This window comes from Schistocerca piceifrons, chromosome 2 (genome assembly GCF_021461385.2).
Source record: "Schistocerca piceifrons isolate TAMUIC-IGC-003096 chromosome 2, iqSchPice1.1, whole genome shotgun sequence".
Classification (NCBI taxonomy): Eukaryota; Metazoa; Arthropoda; class Insecta; order Orthoptera; family Acrididae; genus Schistocerca; species Schistocerca piceifrons.
Genome location: NC_060139.1, coordinates 963499264 through 963512964, shown reverse-complemented (window position 1 = coordinate 963512964; position 13701 = coordinate 963499264). Strand labels below are relative to the sequence as shown.

The following is a 13701-nucleotide window of genomic DNA, read 5'->3' as shown; positions in this document are numbered from 1 at the left end:
GTGAAACTTTGTTGTGATGCCTCGTGCAAGGAGGAGAAATGCGTACCATGACGTTTCCGACTTTAATAAAGGTAGGATTGTAGCCAGTCGCGATTGCGGTTTATCCTATCGCGACATTGCTGCTCGAGTTGGTCGAGATCCAATGACTGTTAGCAGAATATGGAATCGGTGAGTTCAGGAGGATAATACAGAACGCCGTGCTGGATACCAACGGCCTCGTATCACTAGCAGTCGACATGACAGGCATCTTATCCGCATGGCTGTAATGGATCGTGCAGCCACGTCTCGATCCCTGACTCAACAGATGGGTACGTTTGCAAGACAACAACCATCTGCACGAACAGTTCGACGACGTTTGCAGCAGTATGGACTATCAGCTCGGAGACCATGGCTGCGGTTACCCTTGACGCAGCATCACAGCAGGAGCGCCTGCGATGGTGTACTCAACGACGAACCTGGGTGCACGAATGGAAAAACGTAATTTTTTCGGATGAATCCAGGTTCTGTTTACAGCATCATGATAGTGCATCCGTGTTTGGAGACATCGCGGTGAACGCACATTGGAAGCGTGTATTCGTCATCGCCATACTGGCGTATCACCCGGCGTAATGGTATGGCGTGCCATTGGTTACACGTCTCGGTCACCTCTTGTTCGCATTGACGGCACTTTGAACAGTCTACGTTACCTTTCAGATGTGTTACGACCCGTGGCTCTACCCTTCATTCGATCCCTGCGAAACCCTAGATTTCAGCAGAATAATGCACGACCGCATGTTGCAGGTCCTGTACGGTCCTTTTTGGATACAGAAAATGTTCGACTGCTGCCCTGGCCAGCACATTCTCCAGATCTCTCACTAATTGAAAACGTCTGGGCAATGGTGGCGGAGCAACTGGCTCGTCACAATACGCCAGTTACTACTCTTGATGAAATGTGGTATCGTGTTGAAGCTGCATGTGCAGCTGTACCTGTACACGCCACCCAACCTCTGTTTGACTCAATGGCCAGGGGTACCAAGGCCGCTGTTACGGCCAGAGGTGGTTGTTCTGGGTACTGATTTCTTAGGATCTATGCACCCAAATTGCGAGAAAATGTAATCAGATGTCAGTTATAGTATAATATATTTGTCCAATGAATACCTGTTTATCTCATTTCTTCTTGGTGTAGCAATTTTAATGGCCAGTAGTGTAGCACCAAGTGGTTTCTTCCCGTTCCCTAACTTGAAACTTTGGCTATCTGGAAAAAAATTTTCTTCAGTTAAGGAAGTGATAGTTGCAGTCAACGAGTATTTTGCTGAGTTTGACAGAGCTCTGACAAAGCTGGAGCATCGCTGGACTAAAATATCTCTTAAACGAGGCTATGTATTTTTACGACTTATCGAACCACTCGCATTACCTTGCGTCGCTGGTGATCTCGGAATCTCCGAAATGTCACGGTCTGCACTTATGTAACATTTAACATAATGCAAGAAATGTTGAAAATCGTAGTTATCGCAGTGCGGAGATATTGCGAGACCTTGCGCCAACCTAGTCGTGGGATTTTCCCGCAACAAGGGAACAAATGGCTTTCCGCCACATGCTCACCAGCATGAAACTGCGCGCTCGCGGTGTCCTTGGGAGGTTGCAGTACGTTCTGCCATCTGCGACGGCAATTGCGTCGCAACTCGTCGCGCCGGCGTTTCGTTTTACCTGCTTGCGCCCCTTTTCCTGTTTCCCTCAGCCCACATCACAAACTACCTGTATGACGTAAGACGAAACCAGACGTAGAGCGAGGCAGCTAAAGCCATATATTCTCGAATGTTCACCAGTAGAGAGATGCGGTACCGTCGCAAAACGCTATCTCCCAAAGCGATGTCCGCAGTCTGCCTAAATACACCACACTGAACAGAACTGCTGAAATCTACCATACTCGACAGGAGTGCATGTCATTTCTCCTGATATGGTCGAGTTTTAGAAAGGCTGCAGAGACAAAAAGGGTTAATAGTCCTAGCATAACACCTGAAATGTCCCCTTTGAAAAATTTAAGAATGACAGTGCTGGAAAACCCCTTACGTTATTTGATTTTAAAACAGCTGAGCAGAACTCAACGTACTCAGACGTTACTCTCTTTACTTATTCTGATCAACGCTAAACTGACACACAATATTTTTAGCGCAACGCAATCTGACTTTCTAAAATCCCTACAAAAGAATGGCCCTAACTAACAATAACCAATACCTTTCATGAATCACTTACCTCACAAAAATCTTCGTTACTCGGACTACTGCAATACAGCGAGCGCCAATACTGCCAGCTAAATAAAAGATTCTAACTACTGAAGGTACTAATTACGGATAGGCATAGTTAGCAAATGAAAGATTTTGATAGAGAACAAACGATGTATTTACCTTAATAGTCTTCAAATATCAATATATATATAATCAGTTCATGACATCCAGTCTTACAAATTTACTCTTTCTGATGGACACACGTCCAGATCATCCGCTCTCAAAACTCCGCCATTTTCTCTCCCCACATCCACCACTGCTGGCGGCTCGCCTCCAACTGCGCAACGCTACACGCTGTTCACATCCAACTGCCCAAGACTACAATAGCGAATTTTTCAACAATGCCAACCAGCTACAGACTGCACACAGCACAGTCAGTGATTTTCATACAGAGCGCTACGTGGCGTTACCAACATAAAAAATTAAACAGCCTACTTACACACCTATCTATAAATACTCGTTCAAACGTTTGTGAATTCCTAAGAGACCAAACTGCTGAGGTCATCGGTCCCTAGATATACACACTACTTAAACTGACTTATGCTAAGAACAACACACACGCCAATGCCCGAGGGAGGACTCGAACCTCCGGTGGATGGGGCAGCGCAGTCCCTGGCATGGCGCCTCAAACCGCGCGGCCGTTCCGCGCGGCCATAAATACTCGGTCATCCCAATGGCAGGCATGACAAAAAGGAGGCAATATAAAGACGTCACGCCACCGAGCGGTGCCGACTAAGAAGTATAGCAAAACAACCGCCTCTGTAAATATAGACAAGCATTCGACTGAGAAACGTACCACAGTGATTCTGCGCCTTTGGCAGATCTGACAAAAATGCACCTTCACCCCGTCCACACACACACACAAACACGTGGCCCTAGCCACACAAAGCTTCACCAAGAAAAAATATGAAATATGGATATTCCGAAAATGCGGTTCATCCGTGGGAGAAACTGCCGACGTGACTAAATTATCGCGGAATAATTGCAAGATGAAACCTAGTCCGAGAACTGAAGATTCTCCTAAATAACGACCAAATCGTGGGACTGAGCAAACGATGCAAGTTGCGGAATACCGACGAAACTAACGAAACGGAAGAACAAATAGTATAGGAAGCACAAACACACGCACATTCACACTGGGAAGCACGAATTCCAATTGACACTAAGCATATTTCACATACCAAGTTCCCACATTTCTAAGTTCTGATTAAACAACGTAGCTACCAGTGAAACCGAATAATAATAAAAAAAACATACTATTACACATTCAAATGAAATATTCTGCATGATTATAAAGCTCTGAAGCTAGAAAGGAAATGGATTAAATCTTCGTCTAGGCTGAAACTTACACAGACTTAGTTACCAGATTTACTATAGGAAACGAGCTGCCATGAAATACCTCTCTGTTCAAAATCCCAGGAGTGAGTGTCCGGCTCCGTGACCTAATCAAGGTCCCTACACACAGGCAGGGGAAGTTGCCCGACAACACCCTTACCGCACCTTGCCAACTTAAGCACACTAGCGCTTCGACTAGAAGCAAATGAAACCTCTTTCCCACTCTCCATTGTTACACCAAAGTACGCTAAACTGCCACAGTAGCAGACAAGTTTATCAGCCACCAAACATTATGAAAACTCAATATACGTACGCATTCACTCACTCTGTCATTCTATGATGGTCGGAATGGGAAAGAAGGATAGCGGTACAATATAAATACGTTGTAATTAATTGCTGAAAGGGTAGGAAGCACAGATGCGTAATACATCAATACATTGATATAAATCAGCATGAATTCAGCGAATATATGCGGTTGTGACTGATTGGAGCACGGTCAGTTGCCTATTATTTCTCCTGGTATGTTTATTGAAGTATAATATGCTAAGGTACACTTGAAATGGCGTTATTTTTTATATAACCATTGTTGTTGTTGTGGTCTTCAGTTCTGAGACTGGTTTGATGCAGCTCTCCATGCTACTCTATCCTGTGCAAGCTTCTTCATCTCCCAGTACCTACTGCAACATACATCCTTCTGAATCTGCTTAGTGTATTCATCTCTTGGTCTCCCTCTACGATTTTTACCCTCCACGCTGCCCTCCAATGCTAAATTTGTGATCCCTTGATGCCTTAAAACATGTCCTACCAACCGATCCCTTCTTCTAGTCAAGTTGTGCCACAAACTTCTCTTCTCCCCAATCCTATTCAATACCTCCTCATTAGTTACGTGATCTACCCAGCTGATCTTCAGCATTCTTCTGTAGCACCACATTTCGAAAGCTTCTATTCTCTTCTTGTCCAAACTGGTTATCGTCCATGTTTCACTTCCATACATGGCTACACTCCATACAAATACTTTCAGAAACGACTTCCTGACACTTAAATCTATACTCGATGTTAACAAATTCCTCTTCTTCAGAAACGCTTTCCTTGAAATTGCCAGTCTACATTTTATATCCTCTCTACTTCGACCATCATCAGTTATTTTGCTCCCTAAATAGCAAAACTCCTTTACTACTTTAAGTGTCTCATTTCCTAATCTAATCCCCTCAGCATCACCCGATTTAATTTGACTACATTCCATTATCCTCGTTTTGCTTTTGTTGATGTTCCTCTTATATCCTCCTTTCAAGACACTGTCCATTCCGTTCAACTGCTCTTCCAAGTCCTTTGCTGTCTCTGACAGAATTACAATGTCATCGGCGAACCTCAAAGTTTTTACTTCTTCTCCATGAATTTTAATACCTACTCCGAATTTTTCTTTTGTTTCCTTTACTGCTTGCTCAATATACAGATTGAATAACATCGGGAAGAGGCTACAACCCTGTCTCACTCCTTTCCCAACCAAGGCTTCCCTTTCATGCCCCTCGACTCTTATAACTGCCATCTGGTTTCTGTACAAATTGTAAATAGCCTTTCGCTCCCTGTATTTTACCCCTGCCACCTTCATAATTTGAAAGAGAGTATTCCAGTTAATGTTATCAAAAGCTTTCTCTAAGTCTACGGAATCCAAACTGATCTTCCCCGAGGTCCGCTTCTACCAGTTTTTCCATTCGTCTATAAAGAATTCGCGTTAGTATTTTGCAGCTGTTACTTATTAAACTGATAGTTTGGTAATTTTCACATCTGTCAACACCTGCTATCTTTGGGATTGGAATTATTATATTCTTCTTGAAGTCTGTGGGTATTTCGCCTGTCTCATACATTTTGCTCACCAGATGGTAGAGTTTTGTCATGACTGGCTCTCCCAAGGCCATCAGTAGTTCTAATGGAATGTTGTCTACTCCCGGAGCCTTGTTTCGACTCAGGTCCTTCAGTGCTCTGTCATACTCTTCACGCAGTATCTTATCTCCCATTTCATCTTTATCTACATCCTCTTCCATTTCCATAATACTGTCCTCAAGTACATCGCCCTTGTATAAACCCTCTATATACTCCTTCCACCTTTCTGCCTTCCCTTCTTTGCTTAGAACTGGGTTGCCATCTGAGCTCTTGATATTCATACAAGTGGTTCTCTTATCTCCAAAGGTCTCTTTAATTTTCCTGTAGGCAGTATCTATCTTACCCCTAGTGAGACAAGCCTCTACATCCTTACATTTGTCCTCTAGCCATCCCTGCTTAGCCATTTTGCACTTCCTGTCGATCTCATTTTTGAGACGTTTGTATTCCTTTTTGCCTGCTTCATTTACTGTATTTTTATATTTTCTCCTTTCATCAATTAAATTCAATATTTCTTCTGTTACCCAAGGATTTCTATTAGCCCTCGTCTTTTTACCTACTTGATCGTCTGCTGCCTTCACTACTTCATCCCTCAGAGCTACCCATTCTTCTTCTACTGTTTTTCTTTCCCCCATTCCTGTCAATTGTTCCCTTATGCTCTCCCTGAAACTCTCTACAACCTCTGGTTCTTTCAGTTTATCCAGGTCCCATCTCCTTAAATTCCCACCTTTTTGCAGTTTCTTCAGTTTCAATCTGCAGTTCATAACCAATAGATTGTGGTCAGAATCCACATCTGCCCCTGGAAATATCTTACAATTTAAAACCTGGTTCCTAAATCTCCGTCTTACCATTATATAATCTATCTGATACCTTTTAGTATCTCCGGGATTCTTCCAGGTATACAACCTTCTTTTATGATTCTTGAACCAAGTGTTAGCTATGATTAAGTTATGCTCTATGCAAAATTCTACAAGGCGGCTTCCTCTTTCATTTCTTCCCCCCAATCCATATTCACCTACTATGTTTCCTTCTCTCCCTTTTCCTACTGACGAATTCGAGTCACCCATGACTATTAAATTTTCGTCTCCCTTCACTACCTGAATAATTTCTTTTATCTCGTCATACATTTCATCAATTTCTTCATCATCTGCAGAGCTAGTTGGCATATAAACTTGTACTACTGTAGTAGGCATGGGCTTTGTGTCTATCTTGGCCACAATAATGCGTTCACTATGCTGTTTGTAGTAGCTAACCCGCACTCCCTATTTTTTATTCATTATTAAACCTACTCCTGCATTACCCCTATTTGATTTTGTATTTATAATCCTGTAATCACCTGACCAAAAGTCTTGTTCCTCCTGCCACCGAACCTCACTAATTCCCACTATATCTAACTTTAACCTATCCATTTCCCTTTTTAAATTTTCTAACCTACCTGCCCGATTAAGGGATCTGACATTCCACGCTCCGATCCGTAGAATGCCAGTTTTCTTTCTCCTGATAACGACGTCCTCTTGAGTAGTCCCCGCCCGGAGATCCGAATGGGGGACTATTTTACCTCCGGAATATTTTACCCAAGAGGACGCCATCATCATTTAATCATACAGTGAAGCTGCATGTCCTCGGGAAAAATTACGACTGTAGTTTCCCCTTGCTTTCAGCCGTTCGCAGTACCAGCACAGCAAGGCCGTTTTGGTTAATGTTACAAGGCCAGATCAGTCAATCATCCAGACTGTTGCCCCTGCAACCACTGAAAAGGCTGCTGCCCCTCTTCAGGGAGTAATATGGAGACCATTTATCACCCTCATGCTCCGGGGGAAGACTGTGTAAGGAGTGCTCTTGCCATGCTAGAACAGTCCCAAGCAGTCTTTGTAAAGTCAAACCACTGGTATAATATCAATGAAGTGAAGCACGTAAATATTTAAAGTAAACATTCTGTAAAGTAGAATACTGGTAAGTCACGCATGTCGTGGTGTCTGTGAAATAATGCACAAAATATTTAAAGCAAAACTATGTAAGATGAGCTCAAGCATCCAGGATTATGAGTTAAATTTCTGTTTAAGATAAACTGTTTCTATCAGAAACGTGTCAATTTTGCGGCACATGTTTTAACTAATTACCTAGGTTAAGAAACGTAATTGGACACTATGCTGAATATTAAAATGAACTATAGGCTGTTATCCACATATAACCCCGTGCAAGAGTAAGCAAAGACACAGGCCATCAAAACTAAAAATATGTAGTATATTATCAACAGAGGCAAATGTGCCACAACAAGGAATTTAAATAAACCATCAACTAAAGTAACACATTACACAACATAATACAAACACCAATAAGTAAAACAAGACAATAATAGTCCACTGAACCAACAAATGATATGAGTCTTACTTGTCGCTTTAGAAAGTCGTTTCCCTCGTACCATGACAATTCACGAATATAGATTTCAAAATAAACATCATCAAAAAATAAACAAAAATTAGAAAACAATATTACATGAAATACACGAACAGTTAAGGAAACATGATCGTAAAAGGCATATGTCAATATCATGAATAAGCAGAACGATCAATAATCGATATCAGATATGCAAACACTGCGATTTAACTAAAAACGTGTCAAAAAGGAAACGTTAATAGTAGAAATGCTCTATAAACATGATACTTACGATGCAGCGTGAGAATAGAAGCAAAATATTACCGCGTTTGACTTCCATACATGGCTGCACTTCAGAAAAGACTTACAAACACCGATCTTTATATCCTGTGTTAACAAATTACTCTTTTTTAGAAACGCTTTTGTTTCTACTGTCAGTCTGCATATTATACCCTGTCTACTTGTACTAACGTCAGTAATTTTCTGCTCAAATAGCAAACCACATCTAGTATTTTTAGCGTCTCATTTCCTAATCAGTATCACTCGATTTAATTCGACTGCATGCAGCCGTTTCTACATTTTTTTGTATTAATCTTATAACCTCTTTTTGAGACACCATTCATTCTTTTCAACTGATTTTCCAAGTCCTTTGCCATCTTTGACAGAATTAAAATGTCATCGGATGACCTCTAATTCTTGTTCCTACTGCCTGAACTGTAATTCCATTTCCAAATTTTTCCTTGCTTTCCTTGTTTGCTCGCTCATTACACGGGTTAAGGAACATAGGGGATAGACTACAACCCTGTCTCACACCCTCCTCAGTAACAGTCTGTCTTAAAGCTTGTTTAGACGATGACGCAGGATTGCCCGAATGAGTTGCACACTGATGGTTTCGTATGTGGCTGTACGGCGCCTTCAGTGTACACTCCAGTTTCGTCGTTTTGGGAGCGCCGCAGTCATGTGTAAAATGAAAGTTATGGCAAGTGTAAGGGGTGTGGAGGAATTCATGCATAAAACAAAACATAAAAAAATATGAAACGTGTTTGGATTCGTGATTGGATAAATAAAAGACGTCAGCTCGGTTGCTCAGCGATCTTGCTGAAAGAAATTTTTGGTGGAAGAGCCTAGAATTTATTTTAATCTTCTATACTACAATTTGTGAATGGGAAGCACTGCTGTGACGGTTTAAATAAATGAATATTAAATAAATAATTCAGCTTCCCAGATTTCTCTAGGTTTTCCTCCTGTCAGCTGTTTTCCTTAAAAAATATTGGCCAATTCGAACCACGAGATTTTTATCTTTTGCGTGCCTGTATTTTTCTTAATTCATTTGTATGTGCACTCCTAATTGAATGAATTTTGCTCCGCAGCTCAGATATCGTCAACCATTCGATGTTCAGATTGCGTATGGCGGCCGATGCGCAGCAACACGCCACTGCTTGGTTCAAATGGTTCAAATGGCTCTGAGCACTATGGGACTTAACATCCGAGGTCATCAGTGCGCTAGAACTTAGAGCTGCTTGAACCTAACTAACCTAAGGACATCACACACATCCATGCCCGAGGCAGCATTCGAACCAGCGACCGTAGCAGTCGCGCGGTTCCAAACTGAAGCGCCTAGAACCACTCGGCCACACCTGCCGGCGCCACTTCTTGTTTTTGTTGTCGACATCATTCAAATCCCGTAAACAACCAATCAAAGCATAGCTACCCAAAAAGCGAACAATTTCCTCCGTTCGCCACTTCAAACTTCAATTTAGTTCACTCTACCGACACACCTAACCACAGTAGTCGAGCAACTAGTGTCGCCAAATTTGGAACAAACCGAAAGTGTTAAGTTTTACCAACGAGCTGCGCAAATTCGCGGTGACCAATAGCGCAGTTTCGCGTGCAATCTAGTGTCGTCGTGCAAACTAGGTTTGAACACAGTCTTCGACTCTCGCAACTCCGGTCTGGTTTCGGTGCAGGCAAACGGCTGCTGCTGGACAGAGCGGTGTTTGGGACCCCGGTGTAACTGCTAGCAGCGGACGCCCACTGCGCCCCTCCCTTGCTCTCGCAATTGTCGCCGCTGTCTCCGTGTAGCGTGACGGCCCCGCCCACCCACTCCCTCCCAAAGAGCAGCGACCGCTCAACCACCGAGGCTGCCGCTCAACACAGTGGCCCTGCTCTATGTCCGCTGGATGGTGGAATAGCTAATTACTACACTGATGAGCCAAAATACACTTAATCACAAAAAAAACTCGAATCACGAAGGAGTCATCCGAATTGGATGGAAACAGGTAGATGTGACGTACGTGTACAGACAAACAAATGGTTACAATTTCAGAAAAATTGGATGATTTATTCAAGGAGCTTCCCAAATTGAGCAAGTCAATAAAGCAATTTTAATGGCCAGTAATGTACATTGTCTGAGTTGTCTCCCAACAGTCGCTCAAGGTTAATATCCCCACTCCTAGCACAGTACTAATGATTTAAAAAACATGCGCTTCCTCTGCCCCACCCTGTATCATTGGCTTGATTGCTTATAATCTGTATAGGTGGAGGGCCGCTGCAACTGCATATACTGTTCTGACGATTTACATTCGCTAATGACAGTGTTCGGTGCGCTTCTGCGTTGCCTCGTTTTTATTTTGCAAGTGGCCAGTCTTTAATGTGCGCCTTGTGTTGTGTCCGCAGTTAACAACGGGGACCTGCAGACGGTGCGCTCCTGCGCGTTCATACTGCCCGACCAGCCGTGCACGACGACGGACCAGTCCTCGTACATCCACGAGGAGTACTGCATCACCTGCGAGACTGACCTCTGCAACGCTGCCCCGCCGCTACCCGCCGCCGCTGCCGCCACCGCAGCCATCATCACCCCTCTGGTGGCTGTTCTCCTCGCTTAACACCTCAGAGGACAACGCGCCGCACACCAGCCTCCAAACATAACACAACTCCAGTTCTCCGCCACACACACTGCCTGTCGAGCTGCCAGCTCCCACGTGACAACCCAGCTAACAAATTCTCTGCTGCCATGCGTTGTTGTTACCAGAAGGACCCGAGCCGGCGCTATTGTACGTCAACGTACGTCCCTTCCTGTATAGCAACTCACCACCCGTATCAAGTAAAAGTTGGAGGACAATCAGTTTACAATACAAGCTTTTCAGAGGCGTATCAACATGGTGCCTACCACCAGTACCTCCAAGTCTATACTGTTAAACATCTACAAGAATGTAATAAATAACAGAAAAAGAAGGAAAAAGCTTGCAATACCCAATTATGTACACGAATTTGATTATTACGCTACTATCGCCTAACAAATAAGATTTTCATGTAGATTTCTAACAAAGTATTTGTAATGGTAACTTACCGCTTTATAGTTGTTGTCAGGACTCCGTAATTTTCGTAATTATCATACAAGAAATGCACTGCAGTGTAAGCTAAATATCACCATGGAATTTTGGAATACTTCCAAAGTTTTATCTCAAAATCAGTGTCGTTTCTCAAGTACGTTTACGTCGGAGTAATTCTGTAGACGAACGTGCCGAACTTCTCTGAGTCCTGTCTCAACAATTTAAAATTTGTACCAAAGCTAAACTGCAACCAGTTCCGTCGGTGGAGTGTTAAGTGCCTGAATCTCGCCACAAACGACAAGTTCCACTTGGTTCGAATTATTAATGCAATAAATCGCTGCTGATAACACTATTGCTGTTGTTGATTAGTTGACTTCAACTTTGAGCCACAAATTAGCAAGCAGTTAATATTTCTGTTGGTTCGAATTTAGTAAATAATACATATTCTTTATAGCTTAAATTACTTGTTAAAATACACTGTGTGATTCGTTCGAAAAGTATTAAACACGATTACATCTGGTTGGTGTACATTTCTTAATCACACCAGGGACCAATAAATCTCGCATTTTAAAATAAAATGTAACTTAGCATCTAGGAATTAATGTCTGTCTGTCTGTCTGTCCCATTTGTCGCTGATGTGTATGCCTTTTACGGTAATTTAACTGTCCCAACGTTGACACATTGTTTAGAAAATTGTAACCAATGATATTACATGTACAATCTTCTACTTTGTTTGCCCATATGGGATATCTTAGCATATATCTTTTTATAGTTATAAGTATTTTGAAAATATTAAATCATGTCAGAATAGAAAGTAATTAATGTTATTTGGCAGTCAACTGCCTTTGTACTCCATGTTACACCTTACTCTTACACTGTGTAATATAAAATAATGAGCCCTTTCTAATACAGCTATTTGAGTCTGATTTCTTTCACTCAGACTTTCAGAGTAAACATTTTCTACTCAGTAATTATTAAAGATAATTCTAGAAATTTTTGTATGCAGTTACTGTGTAAATTTATTTAACATCTGAAATAATGATATAACTCAGGATGCAGCTGTCTCTGCAAAACAGTTTTATTTGTTTAACTTTTGTTAATACTAACTTTAAAAAAAATGCTTGATTGCATATACATTGCCCTCAAGTTGCAGCTACTAGTTCTGTAAGCGTTTTAGTGTCCTTAGCTTGTTTTCTAGTACAGCATTAGTTTAGAAATTTTAGTACTAACTTATACTGCATATGTATTAACGATTTCCAATATGGCATCTATGAGTTGAGTATTATTTTTATATCTTTATCGTTTTTGTTAAAACTGTTACTTTTGCATAGAGTTTTTTATGTGTGCGAGTGAGAGAGTTATTTATGAATAAGTTGATTATATTTTGTTTGGCTGATTTTATTGTTGTGTTGTGAGAGTGTGCCTGTTATAGATTATCGCTATACCTGTAGCTCCCGTTTTGTACATTGCTCTTCCCGCCCTTGTAGATGTAAGCGCCCGGACCACATCCGTAGGCCTCCGTAGCTTAAGTTCTGCGCGGCCCACCACCCTGGCCGTGGCCAAAGCACTTGGCGCAGTCGGGGCTCCCGGGCCGGCAACGATCCTTATCACACGCTCCGTCCATTCAAGCAGTAGAAGCGCACACACCTGTACGGCGTCAGCCTGCGCCGCCAAAGTCCCTGGCCCGCTCCTTACGTTCGTGGTTGTGCCTAGTTTGCCTAGTTCTTAAGACCTCTCCTGTTGTTTTCATGTTGGCTTTATTAACTATTATTTGTAAGCTTTATGTAATATATTTCCTTTGAGAGACACTGTATCCTGTATGAATCGACATATCAAAGCAATACTTGTAAATAAAGTGAACAACAGCATACTCCTCTGTCTACAGTTATGTTGCCATGAACCCTTCACTGACGAATCCAGCACTTTTCTTCCTCAACTTCCTCATATCACCACCTGAAAGTCAGAGGAAAAACATAGCTGAGAGAGAAACAATGCAGTACTATCAAAATATCACAAATTTTGAAATTTATGTTCGAATTTTTAGCAAGTGGTAGGGCTTACTTCAAAGCCACATGGTAGTGGTGCAACATGTGAAGGCACATCTGTTATTTACCACTTAATGTGTGTTTACTTCATGCCTTTTAGTCCTTTGATTAACAGTATTAAAACCTTCCTCCAAATTATTGTTTTTTAAACACAGGTAAGATCAATTACACAGGGTGTTAGTGGTATAAGTGCATATATTGTGGTCATTAGTGCTTCAATATGTACCCACTTTGGTGTGTTAGTTGTTTTTTCTCAGTGTCTAACAGTCTTCCCACAAACACATCACATAATTTGCTATCTGATGTTTGCTTCATCATCATCATTGCACCCCTAAATAGAATTTGCCTGTCAGTGTAGATTAACCATTTTGCTTCCATGTGTCTACACTTCAACACTTGACCTGTTGCCCAGTGCAAAATAAACATTAATGGCTTACTCTTTCCACACATAACTGGTGGTACCAAGCAACC

General features: G+C 41.9%; 1 protein-coding gene across 2 annotated transcripts in view; it reads left to right on the top strand.

The window, feature by feature from the left end:
* Positions 1-13055, top strand: part of LOC124776851 — a 230150-nt gene extending 217095 nt beyond the window's left edge. For both annotated transcript variants that reach the window (XR_007015662.1, XM_047252024.1), the window contains one exon: positions 10530-13055. Coding sequence is in view for 1 of the 2 variants with exons in the window: in XM_047252024.1 (XP_047107980.1) it covers positions 10530-10738 (209 nt within the window). In the remaining variant the exon portion in view is untranslated. The remainder of the gene's footprint in view (positions 1-10529) is intronic.
* Positions 13056-13701: the final 646 nt, after the last annotated feature.